This window comes from Schistocerca gregaria, chromosome 2 (assembly GCF_023897955.1).
Source record: "Schistocerca gregaria isolate iqSchGreg1 chromosome 2, iqSchGreg1.2, whole genome shotgun sequence".
Classification (NCBI taxonomy): Eukaryota; Metazoa; Arthropoda; class Insecta; order Orthoptera; family Acrididae; genus Schistocerca; species Schistocerca gregaria.
The window spans coordinates 738,031,110-738,048,733 of record NC_064921.1 but is presented as its reverse complement, the minus strand read 5'-3'; the positions used below and the strand labels follow the sequence as shown (position 1 = coordinate 738,048,733).

Here is a 17,624-nt window from a genome sequence, read left to right as displayed (position 1 = left end):
TGTAACAAATACAGTGGAGGTGGTTCTCATTAATCACTAAGATATATGTGGGAACTGAAGGAGGGCATGGTGACCATTATTGGCACTGTTAGATCTATTCCCATGCAGTGACTGGGCAGTCTGTCCAATACTGCTCTTCCAAAACTCAGAAGAAAAGCTACTGAGATGCAAATCCTCAAGAAGACAAAAGTCCCACAAGAACTTTGATCTGAAGAGCACTTTCCACAATTCACCATCTATATGCCTGAAGTCGTGAAAGCTACCTTGTGTCTGTCTTCAAGTCACACTGATATTTTATGTCACTGAGAAGCGGAAAGAATGCTGGAATTATCATCATCCCAGAAGCCCTATCTGATTCAAAACCCAGGGTTTGACCATCATTTTTGTGAATTGTTCAGAATCTACCACAGCCAAAACAGGACAAAAGGAAATGTAGCCAAATCTCTAAGAAGTAGGGTTATCATGAAAGTGCTGCATGTGGGTGCGATGCAAAGAAAAAGAAATACAACATTGTTTACAGAACCCCACTCCATGCTTTTAAAGGCGGTCTGAAAGACTTGCATGAAGGCACCAAGTACTATGATTTGGTTGTCAAATTTAAGCATTTACCTGTTATACACTGTATGTGTAAAACTAAAAATATCAATAATAGTAATAATAACAATAGCACCACAGAGAAATGTGATACTACCAGACATAGTTGAGTGTGCCATACTATGCTTCCAACTAAGACTCTAGCTAACCAAGGAAAGGCAAATGACATCATTTCTAATATTATGATCAAATCTTTATCACTGTAGGCTTAGCTGGCTGGAGACCCGAGAAACCATCAAATCTTTATCAGCTTGCATTACAAAAATATTTCTTTTTTTAAGACGGCATTCACTTTTTAGAGTTCCAAGACCATAGAAAATAATCCACATTTGTCTACAGAAGTTGGGTTGCACTAGCATCTTAAAATGCGAGGCTGAAATTGTGTGATGTTATGAACAATTATTCTGTATTTTAAATAATTTATCTGTTTTTAGCTGGTACTTACTTCAATCTAAATAAAGCAGTGAACCATGAACAAAATCCTTTGTCTATTAGAACACTCGAATCTAATGATGCAAGAGAATCAGCTTCAGTGGATGTGTTCATCTCATCCGTCCTCGCATAGAAGAGCTGAGTCCATCTGTGAAGAAAAGCTTTTTTAATATAATCATCTCACTTAAAAAAGAATGTGGTGATGGTAAATATAAACAGTGAACTTAACAGCAGACAAAATTACACAAAGGGAGAGTCAAATTTTTCAAAATAAATAAATAAGAAAAAACAATAGTCTAATGAGGTTGTGACATAAAATGCATTCAAAATAAAGTCAATTTTTTTCCTTTATCTCAGATGTTTATAGAAAATAAGATGACACAGGAAATCTGGATTTAATAATTTTTGTAAAAGGAGAAATAGAGTGAGAAAGGGTGGGTGATGGAGTGAAGGCAGGAAGAGCAACATAATTCAGACACCTGAATAGTGAACAAGGTTGTCAACAAATACAAAGGCTATTCATAAAGTAGGAAATGTTTTGGCATTAAAAATAACAAAGTACATTAAATACATTTTATTATATACATCTGAAAGAGCGATTGACATACTACTTTTTTACATAGTCACCAAGCACATTGAAGCACTTATAGTGGTGGACAAGCTTTGAAAGACCTTAGTCATAAAATTCTACCGCCTGAGACTTCGGCCAGTGAGTCACGCCTGCCTGGAGTTCATCATCATCATCAAAGTGCTGCGTTGCAAGACAGTTCTTCATCTTGAGAAACATGTGGAAGTCACTTGGTGCAAGATTGGAGCTGTAGGGCAGATGAGGGAAATTTTCACATTTGAATGAATTGAGGAGTTCTTTAGTGTGGTTTGCCATGTGAGGTCGGGCATTGTTGAGCAAAAAAAAGTAAAATAAAATTCTTGGACGTCAGCTTTCCTTGGAGTTTGTTTTTAACTGCTCTTCTAAGGCTGTGCAGAGTTTGACAGTATCGGGCAGAATTTATGGTTGCTCCACGTTCAAGAAAATCGGTAAGAAGTACATCTTGCGTATCACAAAACACTGTTGCCATCAACTTCCTTGCTGACAAGGTTTGCAAACATTTTCTTGGTTTTTAGGGAGACCCTGTGTGCCCCCACTCCATGGACTGCAATTTTGTCTCAACTGATGTCTTTCATCCAAGTCTTATCACTGGTTATGATTCGATCCAGTAATGCATCACCATGTTTGTAGCAGGCCTCCAGAGATGTCAACAATGCCCCCATTCACTGTTCTTTATGGTGCTTTGTAAGCACTTTGGGCACCTATCATGCACAAAATTTGTGGTAGCCTAGCTTTTGAGTGAATTTCAAACACCAAAGTCCATGAAACTTGTGGAAAAGAAAGCAAAAGCTCCTTGTGGAAAAGAAAGCAAAAGCTCCATTATTGTCGAGAGATGGTTTTCACGAATCGTTTCATCAACTTTAGCAACCAGATCGTCAGTCACAACGCTTGGGCATCCACTCTTCTCTTCTTCATTAACATTGGTTCGGCCATTTTTAAACCAAATGCACCATTTCCAGACAGAACATTCACTCATTACACTATTTCTGTACACTTCGCACAGTTGACTATAAATTTTTATGGGTTTTAGGTTTTTTGCCAACAAAAACCTTATCACAGACCGCACCTCGCACATTCAGATATCACAAAAACCAGACATGCAGATACATTCCCACTGTCACGGATGGATGCCAACTGAGCTGCCAAGCATGCAAATACCAAAATATATGCAATTGGCACACACCTAGTAGCGCCCGACGGAAACGTTCCCTACTTTCTGAATAGCCCTCATATACACTCAGAACAGAGAAGAAATTTAACCTCCAAAAACAACATAGAAGGAAGGAAGAATAGAATTTAACGTCTCATCATAGAGAAGGTTGCTAGAGACAGAGCACAAGCTCTGGTTATGGGAGTGATACAGAAGAAAATCAACACCAGAAGCATTCTTTTCAAAGAAACTGGCTCAGAATTTTCATCAAGCAATTTATTGAAATGAATGGAAACCTAAATATGAATGGCCTGATAAGGATTGGAACTGCCATCATCTCGAAAATGAGCCCATTGTGCTAAACACTATGCCACCCCACTCAATGTAAACAACATCAAGTTGAAAATAATGGAATTTACACAGTAATGCCTACAAGGCTGATTCACTCTTCTTCCCATCATTCATCATTACTGAATCTACAGCTACATTTACTTTCATTAATTTCAATGTATAAAAACCAGTGTGGCTCAATTACAAAGAGTGTCTAGGATTCAATTTTAGGTCAGCCAATCTGACACTTATTTCTGACATTGATTTGTGTACACACAAAAAACTGCAAGCTGCACGGTGGGGCCCATGTTACCCACTAGATATATCACATTCAATAGGACTATGACTAGTAAATTAACATTTTGATTGCTGGTAGTTTTAAAAACTAGTTTCAATGTAGGTAAAAGCTACATCGTTTAACCCTTTGGCCCACCTGCTATCTCCCAATTGCTCAGGCTTTTTTGCCATGTGCCTGAACCTGCACAGAGTACATGTATAGTATGACACATATATTTTGGTCCAACCTCAGGACCTGTGAAATAATAATCGACATTTGGGCATAACCAATAACTTTAAGATGTCTGAAGTAAACATGATTGATTCAACAGTGAAAATAAATTATTTATTATTTGAAACTGGATAATGTATCAGTAACAGTTTGTAAATCAATACTTAGTTCAAATTGTGTTTTCGGAATACTCCTAGATAACTGGTGATCATCTTTGCGATATTTTTCAAAACAATGAGTGTGTGTAAACTCGACAATTTTTATATTCCCAGACCATATTACTTTGTTTCTTATTTCTTTCACTTACTTTGCAAGCTCTTTTTGGGTAATTTTTCGATGATGTGGGATCTATACATTTTAGAAAGTGAGCCCCCCGCACCGTTGTATGTATCTCTCATTGGTACATCTCTATATGTCCATAACAGCTCTCATCTTTTATAAACTTGTGACAGTATGTTCCGTAATAATGCTTATGATATTTGAAGTCTATACTCAGTTTAATTCTGTTTTAATAGCTTTTTATTGTACAGAAAATATGATTTATAGGTGCCATAACATGCAAAAAAATTTGGTACATTGAAAGCCACTAATATCCAATCTTGGCAGTCAATACCAAACATTCCCCCATTGCAGCCAACACCACATTTTTGTTCAAGAGTATGGTTTTGTTGACCTCATTTTGTTCAACCATTCCTATACTTTAAGGCTCTGTAGAAATAATCTGGATACCCTCTTTATCCTTACACATCAATGCTAATTGCCACTGCAGCTTCTCGAAGTATTCTCTCCTTTTTTCTATTAAATCTATCCCAACAACATCTGTTCCACTTTCAACTGACATTACAAGCTGTTTTGGCATACAATACCAGTCACCCATATACAATGTGTCAGAGTGAGTGTAACAACTCCATCACAACAGCTTCAGATGCATTATAATCAAGATCTCTTATCGTTTCCTGAAAATACTTCAAATTTATAGCAATGGCTCAAAGCTGCTTCTCGTAGTGTATAAAATTTTAACCCAAAAGTACCAATACTTAGGAGAACTATGCCACTGGAGAGATTTTTGCATGTAACTGTTTTATTGTATGTTCTTTTTCTGGCATTATAGTTACATGGGTTATTTGATTCTTTCAGGGACCACAATCAACAAATGTGAATGCAACAACGGAGTACACATTATTGAAATAAGAGACTATCAAGAATTGTTGAACCCAAAGTCCGACTCTGGCCATCGTCGTCATTGTCAGATTGTTTTGCATGTCATCATGAGCCAGGGTCATAATCCTTGCACATGGTTTGCACACAGTTCCACAAGACCAGCTCTCAGTTATTGTTTCTAGCCTAACTTACTTCCTGAGTCTCACTCACGGTTGGAGGTGAAAGGGTTAAAAAAATCTATTACAGCAAAATCTATAACGCACATAACCTGAATTAAGAGTATGAAAAATAGTAAAAGAAACATTACAGAAATGGCATTTTTCACATTAACTGCAATTAGATTTTTCTTGTAACTAACAAATGTACAAGCTGCTATTTGCATGGAAGTCCTGTGATACAAATCAGACATTTGGATGTATTTCAACAACTTTCAGATGCCTTGACCACACTTTTTGTCATTTATACAATCACCTTACATGTTTTGACAGGGTAAGTTTCAAAGGCTGCAAAATGCAATACAAAACAAAACTGATTTGGCTACATTTAACATTTCCATATCTTTTGATACCAGTTTCATTTTATAGGCTTCGTAAATGACAATGTCAAAACATGTACAGTGATTTTGGAAATAATAAAAATTGTGGTGAAGACATCTGACAGTTGTTAAAGTAACATATGTGCATTGTTACACAAATGTTTCTTACCGTTCCTCTGTCTTCTGGACCAAGGCAAGTCTGCCATAATTCCAAGCTCTTTTCCTCAAAATGGCAAAGAGTAGCAACAAGAGCTGAAAGAAAAACTAAGTATGAATATTCAATTGGGCCAAACAAATTATATTCAGTAAAACAAAACAAAAGAACACTAAAAAAGTAGGGGAACTTACCTTTGTTTATATTGCACAAAAATTCATTCCAAGTGCCCAACTACAGCACTATTACTCTCTCTTCATTAAATTTCAAAAATAAAGAAAGTTAAATCCAAAATTTTGAAATAATTTCCCAATTGGGTTTGGCTAACTGTTCACAGTAACACTCACTTAACTGTTCACAGATACATAAGAATGTTCAAAATGCTGAAAAATACACTGTTGTGAATGCTTCTGCAGAATACACAGAGCACTACTGTTCAAGATAGCCTTTCCACCCCTACCCTGCTCTGCTCTCCTCACAATCATTGTAAATACAAGGCAATTGTTTAAATTATTGAACAACACTGTGTACATCTGTGTTACCATTAAAGGCCATGGTTATAAGCAGGGGTTGAGTTTTCATTACGTATTTCACTGAGTTTTTCATTGCGTATTTCATAAACTGTTGTTCTATCAGCTCTGATCACTCTTCCTCTTAACACAGCAGTTCTCCTTATTTCAGTAATAACCTGCATGGGGTGGGAGTATTTACTAATTTTATTTTCCTGCAATAGAACATACTCTATTAGAGCACTAAGCTCCCTGCACTTGCAGTCTAGATCTTTCAATGTTTGGCACATATGAACACACTGTAGCTAGTTTTGTAGACTAATTTCCATTTAACCCACTGAATGGATTTCCAGTTTACGTGAAGCAAGAGAACATGAGATTCATTCAGTGAAAAATGAGAGAAAATAATGATAATATTTCAGTGATCCATTGAGGAATTGGATCAGATAATTACCATGGAAATCACTAAACAGTTTTGAGAAGTTATTTTATTTAGATGACAACCATTTTCAGAATCTCAAAAACACCAAGTTGACTTTACAGACAGAAGGTGAAGCATAATAATAAAAGCCCTTAAAATCTACAGAATGCAGTTTTCTCAGGTCATATGTGGAGTATCCAGTGTTCTTGACTACATCTCATGAGACATGTTATGGTTGGTTGGTTTTAGTTTATTCTAGCTTTGTGACTTTTACTTCACCATACACCTTCTGGCAAATTTTATGATGTTCTTACCATACATGTGTATTTTTTGATTTTTATGGATTTTGGGTTGATGACCTGATGACAGCTGCGAGTTTTGAGTATGCTATGTGCTACTGTTGTGGGTCACAAGTTTTACTGTGGGGCTTGAGACTCCTGGCATATATAGTCTTCTGCTATTGAACCGTTTGTTTGATCACCTTTGTTTTTCTCATCATTTAGAAGGTTTTGATTTAGTACTGTTCCATCCCATTCCTAGATTAAAGTACAAGGCTATTTAACAACTTTTTTTTTCTCTCTCCATTCAGAACTGTTGCCCTTTTTTGCACCAGTATGTTCCTTAATAAGTGGGCTTATACTTAGGTGTCTTGGTTTCACACTTACTTCACTTTTAACTTGTTTCATTCCCACACGACCTATTGCAACGCAACTTGATATATGTCAGTTCCCATCTGGATGGGTTCATCACTTTGTAGGTAGGTTAATAGTATGATACCTTATATTCCCAAGAAAATAGTAATTAAACTGTCAATTGAGATTTTGGAGAATTCCCCTTAGTTAATATAGATTTGAGGTCTTTGTTCCACTCTTATTTGCCCACCTATTAACTGACATAAGGGATACCAAATCACACCTTTTTATTTTTTGATTTAGTATGTAACATATGCGCTCTTGGTATTCCTCATATGTTCTTTGCACACTATTATTTACTTAATATCTTGTTGGCCACTGGGTTTCGCATCTGGTTGCAGTCTTGATTTTGTGACAACTAATTCTGATATACATAAAAAAAGAAACAATAAAGATAGAATGTGGAAAAATAAAAATTAATAAAATACATAAGCTAGACAAGCTTTATATGTTTGTGTTTATAATTGTACATTGTCTATTCTTGGTTTTTTGTAATGTTTGGCATGTTCTGTTATAACTGTGATGTCAAAATAGTTTCAGTGCTAACCAGTTTATGTACATGTCGAAACTCGTCATCTAAATAAAATACCTTCTCAGAACATATGGGTGTTTGGCAAATTTCTGGGTAAATAATAACATTTTTCTGTCACTGGCAAATTTGTACGAAAAAGGCCAATTATATGACTAACACTTTTTGTGCAAAAAATCTATGAAATTTCAGTACAGAAAAGTACATTCCATTTTCATTCTTTCTTTTTTTTCTTCAGGATAAAATTCCGTCGTCAACTGCAAGTACATTTTATTATGATTTACCAGTTCCAATAAATTAATATGTTGCCTCGGAAGCCTTTAAAATTAGGAATACTATAAATCTTTAGACCTTGGCTATATATTTATGTGAAGTATTAAAAAGTAGCTGCTGCTGTGGTCTTCAATCTTAAGACCATTGTTGTAGCTATCCACACTTATCATATGCGAGCATCTTCATATCCAAATAACTACTGCAACCTACATCTTTCCAATTCTGCTTACTGTATTGATCTCTTGGTCTCCCTATACAATTTTTAACTCCCACACTTTCCTTCAATGTCTCAAAATGTGTCCTATCAACAAATACCATCTCCTCTTTGGGTTGCACCACAAATTCCTCACCTCTCCAATTCTATTCTGTACTTCCTCATTAGTTAAGTGATCAACCCATCAAATCTTCAGCCTCCTCCTGTAGCACCATATTTCAAAAGCTCCTGTTCTCTTTTTATATAAACTTTTTTTCATCCATGCTACACTCCAGACAAACAGCTTCAGAAAAGACTTCCTAACACTTAAATCTATATTCAATGTTAACAGATTTCTCTTTTTTAGAAATGCTTTTCTTGTTGTTGCCAGTCTACATTTTATATCCTCTGTATTTTGGCCATCAGTTATTTTGTTACCCAAACAGCAAAACTCATCAACTACTTAAGTGTCTTGTTTCCTAATCTGATTCCTTTAGCATCACCTGATGTCATTCAACTACTTTCCATTATCCTTGTTTTGCTTCTGTTGATGTTCATCTTATATCCCCCTTTCCAGACACTGTAATTCTTTCAACTGCTTTTCCAAAGCCTTTGTCTCCAACGTAATTATAACGTCATCACCAAAACGCAAAGTTTTTGACTGACTGATCGACAAATTAATTGAAGGATGTTAAGGGACTAAACAGTGAGGTCATCAGTCCCACGATTGCTAAGTACCTCGCAGAAGAGAGGATCCACTGAAAGTGGATGGATACATAAAAGAGGAGTCAAATTATAAAACGAGGAAGTTAAAACACATACAGTGGTAGGTATATAAGGGTAGCACTAATCTAAAAAACTGGGAAAACAGACAGATAAAACAGTGGTCTTCACAAGGAGGAGTGGTCATGGGTCCCAGACCGAGAAAACACGAGGAGAGGCCACAACCATCCCGCCCCTTCTCCAGGACTGTAGCAAAACCTTACATACAAAAATAAAAACCACTTTCACGGAGGAAACTGAGGACCAGTACAACCATCTGTGAATCATGAGCTGTTATCAAAATAAATAATATGCGATCCTGGTATGAGGTTGCAACAATGGAAAATTGTACTGAAATGCAGGAGGATCTGCAGCGAATTGACGCATGGTGCACGGAATGGCAATTGAATCTCAATGTAGCGAAGTGTAATGTGATGCGAATACATTGAAAGATAGGTCCCTTATCATTTAGCTACAAAATAGCAGGTCAGCAACTGGAAGCAGTTAATTCCATAAATTATCTGGGAGTACGCATTAGGAGTGATTTAAAATGGAATGATCATATAAAGTTGATCGTCGGTAAAGCAGATGCCAGACTGAGATTCATTGGAAGAATCCTAAGGAAATGCAATCCGACAACAAAGGAAGTAGGTTACAGTACGCTTGTTCGCCCAATGCTTGAATACTGCTCAGCAGTGTGGGATCCGCACCAGGTAGGGTTGATAGAAGAGATAGAGAAGATCCAACGGAGAGCAGCGCGCTTCGTTACAGGATCATTTAGTAATCGCGTTACGGAGATGATAGATAAACTCCAGTGGAAGACTCTGCAGGAGAGACGCTCAGTAGCTCGGTACGGGCTTTTGTTGAAGTTTCGAGAACATACCTTCACCGAAGAGTCAAGCAGTATATTGCTCCCTCCTACGTACATCTCGCGAAGAGACCATGAAGATAAAATCAGAGACATTAGAGCCCACACAGAAGCATACCGACAATCCTTCTTTCCACGTACAATACGAGACTGGAATAGAAGGGAGAACTGATAGAGGTACTCAGGGTACCCTCCGCCACACACCGTCAGGTGGCTTGCGGAGTACGGATGTAGATGTAGATGTAGAACAATGCATAGACAACATAAGACAGTGGATTCCTTCCATGAGGAGTGGAAAGGAAAACACCAATCTGCAGAAGACTCCTTGATTGTGCGGAGTTTATCACCAAGAGCAGTAGCGCATCAGATTTTATTCCACATTAAGTAGTGTGGGGGGGGGGGGGGGCGGCGGGGAGGCAGAGAGCCGGCAGGGCGGCGGGGAGGCAGAGAGCCGGCAGGGCGGCGGGGAGGCAGGGAGCCGGCAGGGCGGCGGGGAGGCAGGGAGCCGGCAGGGCGGCGGGGAGGCAGGGAGCCGGCAGGGCGGCGGGGAGGCAGGGAGCCGGCAGGGCGGCGGGGAGGCAGGGAGCCGGCAGGGCGGCGGGGAGGCAGGGAGCCGGCAGGGCGGCGGGGAGGCAGGGAGCCGGCAGGGCGGCGGGGAGGCAGGGAGCCGGCAGGGCGGCGGGGAGGCAGGGAGCCGGCAGGGCGGCGGGGAGGCAGGGAGCCGGCAGGGCGGCGGGGAGGCAGGGAGCCGGCAGGGCGGCGGGGAGGCAGAGAGCCGGCAGGGCGGCGGGGAGGAAGAGAGCCGGCAGGGCGGCGGGGAGGAAGAGAGCCGGCAGGGCGGCGGGGAGGAAGAGAGCCGGCAGGGCGGCGGGGAGGAAGAGAGCCGGCAGGGCGGCGGGGAGGAAGAGAGCCGGCAGGGCGGCGGGGAGGAAGAGAGCCGGCAGGGCGGCGGGGAGGAAGAGAGCCGGCAGGGCGGCGGGGAGGAAGAGAGCCGGCAGGGCGGCGGGGAGGAAGAGAGCCGGCAGGGCGGCGGGGAGGAAGAGAGCCGGCAGGGCGGCGGGGAGGAAGAGAGCCGGCAGGGCGGCGGGGAGGAAGAGAGCCGGCAGGGCGGCGGGGAGGAAGAGAGCCGGCAGGGCGGCGGGGAGGAAGAGAGCCGGCAGGGCGGCGGGGAGGAAGAGAGCCGGCAGGGCGGCGGGGAGGAAGAGAGCCGGCAGGGCGGCGGGGAGGAAGAGAGCCGGCAGGGCGGCGGGGAGGAAGAGAGCCGGCAGGGCGGCGGGGAGGAAGAGAGCCGGCAGGGCGGCGGGGGAGGAAGAGAGCCGGCAGGGCGGCGGGGAGGAAGAGAGCCGGCAGGGCGGCGGGGAGGAAGAGAGCCGGCAGGGCGGCGGGGAGGAAGAGAGCCGGCAGGGCGGCGGGGAGGAAGAGAGCCGGCAGGGCGGCGGGGAGGAAGAGAGCCGGCAGGGCGGCGGGGAGGAAGAGAGCCGGCAGGGCGGCGGGGAGGAAGAGAGCCGGCAGGGCGGCGGGGAGGAAGAGAGCCGGCAGGGCGGCGGGGAGGAAGAGAGCCGGCAGGGCGGCGGGGAGGAAGAGAGCCGGCAGGGCGGCGGGGAGGAAGAGAGCCGGCAGGGCGGCGGGGAGGAAGAGAGCCGGCAGGGCGGCGGGGAGGAAGAGAGCCGGCAGGGCGGCGGGGAGGAAGAGAGCCGGCAGGGCGGCGGGGAGGAAGAGAGCCGGCAGGGCGGCGGGGAGGAAGAGAGCCGGCAGGGCGGCGGGGAGGAAGAGAGCCGGCAGGGCGGCGGGGAGGAAGAGAGCCGGCAGGGCGGCGGGGAGGAAGAGAGCCGGCAGGCGCGGCGGGGAGGAAGAGAGCCGGCAGGGCGGCGGGGAGGAAGAGAGCCGGCAGGGCGGCGGGGAGGAAGAGAGCCGGCAGGGCGGCGGGGAGGAAGAGAGCCGGCAGGGCGGCGGGGAGGAAGAGAGCCGGCAGGGCGGCGGGGAGGAAGAGAGCCGGCAGGGCGGCGGGGAGGAAGAGAGCCGGCAGGGCGGCGGGGAGGAAGAGAGCCGGCAGGGCGGCGGGGAGGAAGAGAGCCGGCAGGGCGGCGGGGGAGGAAGAGAGCCGGCAGGGCGGCGGGGAGGAAGAGAGCCGGCAGGGCGGCGGGGAGGAAGAGAGCCGGCAGGGCGGCGGGGAGGAAGAGAGCCGGCAGGGCGGCGGGGAGGAAGAGAGCCGGCAGGGCGGCGGGGAGGAAGAGAGCCGGCAGGGCGGCGGGGAGGAAGAGAGCCGGCAGGGCGGCGGGGAGGAAGAGAGCCGGCAGGGCGGCGGGGAGGAAGAGAGCCGGCAGGGCGGCGGGGAGGAAGAGAGCCGGCAGGGCGGCGGGGAGGAAGAGAGCCGGCAGGGCGGCGGGGAGGAAGAGAGCCGGCAGGGCGGCGGGGAGGAAGAGAGCCGGCAGGGCGGCGGGGAGGAAGAGAGCCGGCAGGGCGGCGGGGAGGAAGAGAGCCGGCAGGGCGGCGGGGAGGAAGAGAGCCGGCAGGGCGGCGGGGAGGAAGAGAGCCGGCAGGGCGGCGGGGAGGAAGAGAGCGGCAGGGCGGCGGGGAGGAAGAGAGCCGGCAGGGGCGGCGGGGAGGAAGAGAGCCGGCAGGGCGGCGGGGAGGAAGAGAGCCGGCAGGGCGGCGGGGAGGAAGAGAGCCGGCAGGGCGGCGGGGAGGAAGAGAGCCGGCAGGGCGGCGGGGAGGAAGAGAGCCGGCAGGGCGGCGGGGAGGAAGAGAGCCGGCAGGGCGGCGGGGAGGAAGAGAGCCGGCAGGGCGGCGGGGAGGAAGAGAGCCGGCAGGGCGGCGGGGAGGAAGAGAGCCGGCAGGGCGGCGGGGAGGAAGAGAGCCGGCAGGGCGGGCGGGGAGGAAGAGAGCCGGCAGGGCGGCGGGGAGGAAGAGAGCCGGCAGGGCGGCGGGGAGGAAGAGAGCCGGCAGGGCGGCGGGGGAGGAAGAGAGCCGGCAGGGCGGCGGGGAGGAAGAGAGCCGGCAGGGCGGCGGGGAGGAAGAGAGCCGGCAGGGCGGCGGGGAGGAAGAGAGCCGGCAGGGCGGCGGGGAGGAAGAGAGCCGGCAGGGCGGCGGGGAGGAAGAGAGCCGGCAGGGCGGCGGGGAGGAAGAGAGCCGGCAGGGCGGCGGGGGAGGAAGAGAGCCGGCAGGGCGGCGGGGAGGAAGAGAGCCGGCAGGGCGGCGGGGAGGAAGAGAGCCGGCAGGGCGGCGGGGAGGAAGAGAGCCGGCAGGGCGGCGGGGAGGAAGAGAGCCGGCAGGGCGGCGGGGAGGAAGAGAGCCGGCAGGGCGGCGGGGAGGAAGAGAGCCGGCAGGGCGGCGGGGAGGAAGAGAGCCGGCAGGGCGGCGGGGAGGAAGAGAGCCGGCAGGGCGGCGGGGAGGAAGAGAGCCGGCAGGGCGGCGGGGAGGAAGAGAGCCGGCAGGGCGGCGGGGGAGGAAGAGAGCCGGCAGGGCGGCGGGGAGGAAGAGAGCGGCAGGGCGGCGGGGAGGAAGAGAGCCGGCAGGGCGGCGGGAGGAAGAGAGCCGGCAGGGCGGCGGGGGAGGAAGAGAGCCGGCAGGGCGGCGGGGAGGAAGAGAGCCGGCAGGGCGGCGGGGAGGAAGAGAGCCGGCAGGGCGGCGGGGAGGAAGAGAGCCGGCAGGGCGGCGGGGAGGAAGAGAGCCGGCAGGGCGGCGGGGAGGAAGAGAGCCGGCAGGGCGGCGGGGAGGAAGAGAGCCGGCAGGGCGGCGGGGAGGAAGAGAGCCGGCAGGGCGGCGGGAGGAAGAGAGCCGGCAGGGCGGCGGGGAGGAAGAGAGCCGGCAGGGCGGCGGGGAGGAAGAGAGCCGGCAGGGCGGCGGGGAGGAAGAGAGCCGGCAGGGCGGCGGGGAGGAAGAGAGCCGGCAGGGCGGCGGGGAGGAAGAGAGCCGGCAGGGCGGCGGGGAGGAAGAGAGCCGGCAGGGCGGCGGGGAGGAAGAGAGCCGGCAGGGCGGCGGGGAGGAAGAGAGCCGGCAGGGCGGCGGGGAGGAAGAGAGCCGGCAGGGCGGCGGGGAGGAAGAGAGCCGGCAGGGCGGCGGGGAGGAAGAGAGCCGGCAGGGCGGCGGGGAGGAAGAGAGCCGGCAGGGCGGCGGGGAGGAAGAGAGCCGGCAGGGCGGCGGGGAGGAAGAGAGCCGGCAGGGCGGCGGGGAGGAAGAGAGCCGGCAGGGCGGCGGGGAGGAAGAGAGCCGGCAGGGCGGCGGGGAGGAAGAGAGCCGGCAGGGCGGCGGGGAGGAAGAGAGCCGGCAGGGCGGCGGGGAGGAAGAGAGCCGGCAGGGCGGCGGGGAGGAAGAGAGCCGGCAGGGCGGCGGGGAGGAAGAGAGCCGGCAGGGCGGCGGGGAGGAAGAGAGCCGGCAGGGCGGCGGGGAGGAAGAGAGCCGGCAGGGCGGCGGGGAGGAAGAGAGCCGGCAGGGCGGCGGGGAGGAAGAGAGCCGGCAGGGCGGCGGGGAGGAAGAGAGCCGGCAGGGCGGCGGGGAGGAAGAGAGCCGGCAGGGCGGCGGGGAGGAAGAGAGCCGGCAGGGCGGCGGGGAGGAAGAGAGCCGGCAGGGCGGCGGGGAGGAAGAGAGCCGGCAGGGCGGCGGGGAGGAAGAGAGCCGGCAGGGCGGCGGGGAGGAAGAGAGCCGGCAGGGCGGCGGGGAGGAAGAGAGCCGGCAGGGCGGCGGGGAGGAAGAGAGCCGGCAGGGCGGCGGGGAGGAAGAGAGCCGGCAGGGCGGCGGGGAGGAAGAGAGCCGGCAGGGCGGCGGGGAGGAAGAGAGCCGGCAGGGCGGCGGGGAGGAAGAGAGCCGGCAGGGCGGCGGGGAGGAAGAGAGCCGGCAGGGCGGCGGGGAGGAAGAGAGCCGGCAGGGCGGCGGGGAGGAAGAGAGCCGGCAGGGCGGCGGGGAGGAAGAGAGCCGGCAGGGCGGCGGGGAGGAAGAGAGCCGGCAGGGCGGCGGGGAGGAAGAGAGCCGGCAGGGCGGCGGGGAGGAAGAGAGCCGGCAGGGCGGCGGGGAGGAAGAGAGCCGGCAGGGCGGCGGGTAGGAAGAGAGCCGGCAGGGCGGCGGGTAGGAAGAGAGCCGGCAGGGCGGCGGGTAGGAAGAGAGCCGGCAGGGCGGCGGGGAGGAAGAGAGCCGGCAGGGCGGCGGGGAGGAAGAGAGCCGGCAGGGCGGCGGGGAGGAAGAGAGCCGGCAGGGCGGCGGGGAGGAAGAGAGCCGGCAGGGCGGCGGGGAGGAAGAGAGCCGGCAGGGCGGCGGGGAGGAAGAGAGCCGGCAGGGCGGCGGGGAGGAAGAGAGCCGGCAGGGCGGCGGGGAGGAAGAGAGCCGGCAGGGCGGCGGGGAGGAAGAGAGCCGGCAGGGCGGCGGGGAGGAAGAGAGCCGGCAGGGCGGCGGGGAGGAAGAGAGCCGGCAGGGCGGCGGGGAGGAAGAGAGCCGGCAGGGCGGCGGGGAGGAAGAGAGCCGGCAGGGCGGCGGGGAGGAAGAGAGCCGGCAGGGCGGCGGGGAGGAAGAGAGCCGGCAGGGCGGCGGGGAGGAAGAGAGCCGGCAGGGCGGCGGGGAGGAAGAGAGCCGGCAGGGCGGCGGGGAGGAAGAGAGCCGGCAGGGCGGCGGGGAGGAAGAGAGCCGGCAGGGCGGCGGGGAGGAAGAGAGCCGGCAGGGCGGCGGGGAGGAAGAGAGCCGGCAGGGCGGCGGGGAGGAAGAGAGCCGGCAGGGCGGCGGGGAGGAAGAGAGCCGGCAGGGCGGCGGGGAGGAAGAGAGCCGGCAGGGCGGCGGGGAGGAAGAGAGCCGGCAGGGCGGCGGGGAGGAAGAGAGCCGGCAGGGCGGCGGGGAGGAAGAGAGCCGGCAGGGCGGCGGGGAGGAAGAGAGCCGGCAGGGCGGCGGGGAGGAAGAGAGCCGGCAGGGCGGCGGGGAGGAAGAGAGCCGGCAGGGCGACGGGGAGGAAGAGAGCCGGCAGGGCGGCGGGGAGGAAGAGAGCCGGCAGGGCGGCGGGGAGGAAGAGAGCCGGCAGGGCGGCGGGGAGGAAGAGAGCCGGCAGGGCGGCGGGGAGGAAGAGAGCCGGCAGGGCGGCGGGGAGGAAGAGAGCCGGCAGGGCGGCGGGGAGGAAGAGAGCCGGCAGGGCGGCGGGGAGGAAGAGAGCCGGCAGGGCGGCGGGGAGGAAGAGAGCCGGCAGGGCGGCGGGGAGGAAGAGAGCCGGCAGGGCGGCGGGGAGGAAGAGAGCCGGCAGGGCGGCGGGGAGGAAGAGAGCCGGCAGGGCGGCGGGGGGAGTGGGAAGGAAGAGAAATGGCGGGGGGGGGGGGGGGGGTGAAGAAAGCTGCATTTATTTCTCTTCATCAGTCCTTTACTGTACAGCAAACACTGATGAGCCAAAACATTATGACTCTGCTTAATAGCAGTTGGCCCACATTTAGCAAGCAACACTGCAGTTATTCTGGGTGGCATGAATTCAACAAGATTTTGGTAGGCTTTTAGAGGTAAGTGACACCAGATGTCTATGCACAGGTTATGCAATTCTAAAAAATTACAGGCCAATGGTTTGTCAGAGATTTATGTGCATCAGTCATTCGGTGTAATTTTCCACAACTCAATCACTTGATCAAGTTCATAACACTGAAACTGGAAAGTTAGATTACATGTTATCAAATTATTCTTCTGAATCCATCCAGTCTCTGAATTTAACTTCCTTAACAGTTTGGTGACAATGCCCAACCACCACCTGGGCCACAATGCTGTATTCAAAAGGACACAACAGAGTATCTCTCAGGTCATGATGTTCTTTATGTACAAGCCACCTACTGCTCGTAAAGTCTACTCACTTCATGTGAGGAAACTGCATAGACCTCTTGCTACCTGTCCGTTGACAGGTGCAGGCTTCTGTTAATTTCTAGAATTATTTCAGGAGTACCAATAGCAAACAAATGACTGAGGAAATATGTGCTCACATTTTTGTAAGTTTCTTGCATGTTTTCATTAGGTTCTGCCATCTGCCTAATTCTACTACAAATATGTCACATTTGTTACATGAGGGAGAAATGTTGGAAGCTCAACAGCATGGAATCAATGATTCTGGGTTGGAGGGAGAAATATCTGAGTGGGAAAAATCTGAAGAGGATCCATATTCAAGAACACTTAACATTGCTACAATTTTCCATCGCTAATATTTTTGCTACACACACTACTGCTGCAATTACAATTTAGTTCAATTTTACTTGTGTCTTAATCTCTTCTTTTTTACAGATGAATCTCATGATGAAGCAGATACAACACGGGTTGTCAAGATTTGCTTGAAGAGAATGAAACAGTTTAGTTGTAAAACAAGCTGGAAAGAGTCAATTTGGTGTAGTTCTTCAGGATTTTCCATGCTAAAGCCAATTACAAACAAAATTGCTCAGGAACTCTCCTCACATATTTTTAAGGATAATTATATCTTTTGCCATCATTATTGTAAAATTTGTACCCAATCAAAGAACTAAAATAAGAAAAATAAACCTTGAAGCTTGCTTTTTTTCAGTGTGTATTATTTTTCAGATACCATATTTACTCGAATCTAAGCTGCACTTTTTTTCCCCCGATTTTTGTAAATCCAGAAAACCACTTGCAGCTTAGAATCGAGTGCAAAGTAAGCGCAAGTTCTGAAAAATGTTGATAGGTGCCGTAGGTGCCGCCACAACTAACTTCTGCAGTCGAATATGTGCACCCCTACACAGGCATGCTTTGCGGGCACAAAGATAAACCTCTGAATCAATAAATAAATTAAAAGAAAAGGTAGAATAATGTAATCATTATGCCATGTACTCTTTCATATTTGCTGCTATCTCATTTAAATTCTGTCTGCCTAATAAACTATAAAACTAGAGTGAGACAACAGCAAATGCTGAAGAATGTACGTATCATGTCACGTTTATCTTCGTATTATTCT

The 17,624-nt window shown here is 50.7% G+C and overlaps 1 protein-coding gene across 1 annotated transcript in view; it reads right to left on the bottom strand.

Moving 5' to 3' along the window:
- Positions 1 to 17,624, bottom strand: part of LOC126334896 (calcium permeable stress-gated cation channel 1-like) — a 211,224-nt gene that overhangs the window by 127,923 nt on the left and 65,677 nt on the right. The window contains 2 exon segments of the mRNA XM_049997600.1: positions 1,040 to 1,174; positions 5,487 to 5,569. Coding sequence (XP_049853557.1) covers positions 1,040 to 1,174; positions 5,487 to 5,569 — 218 coding nt within the window.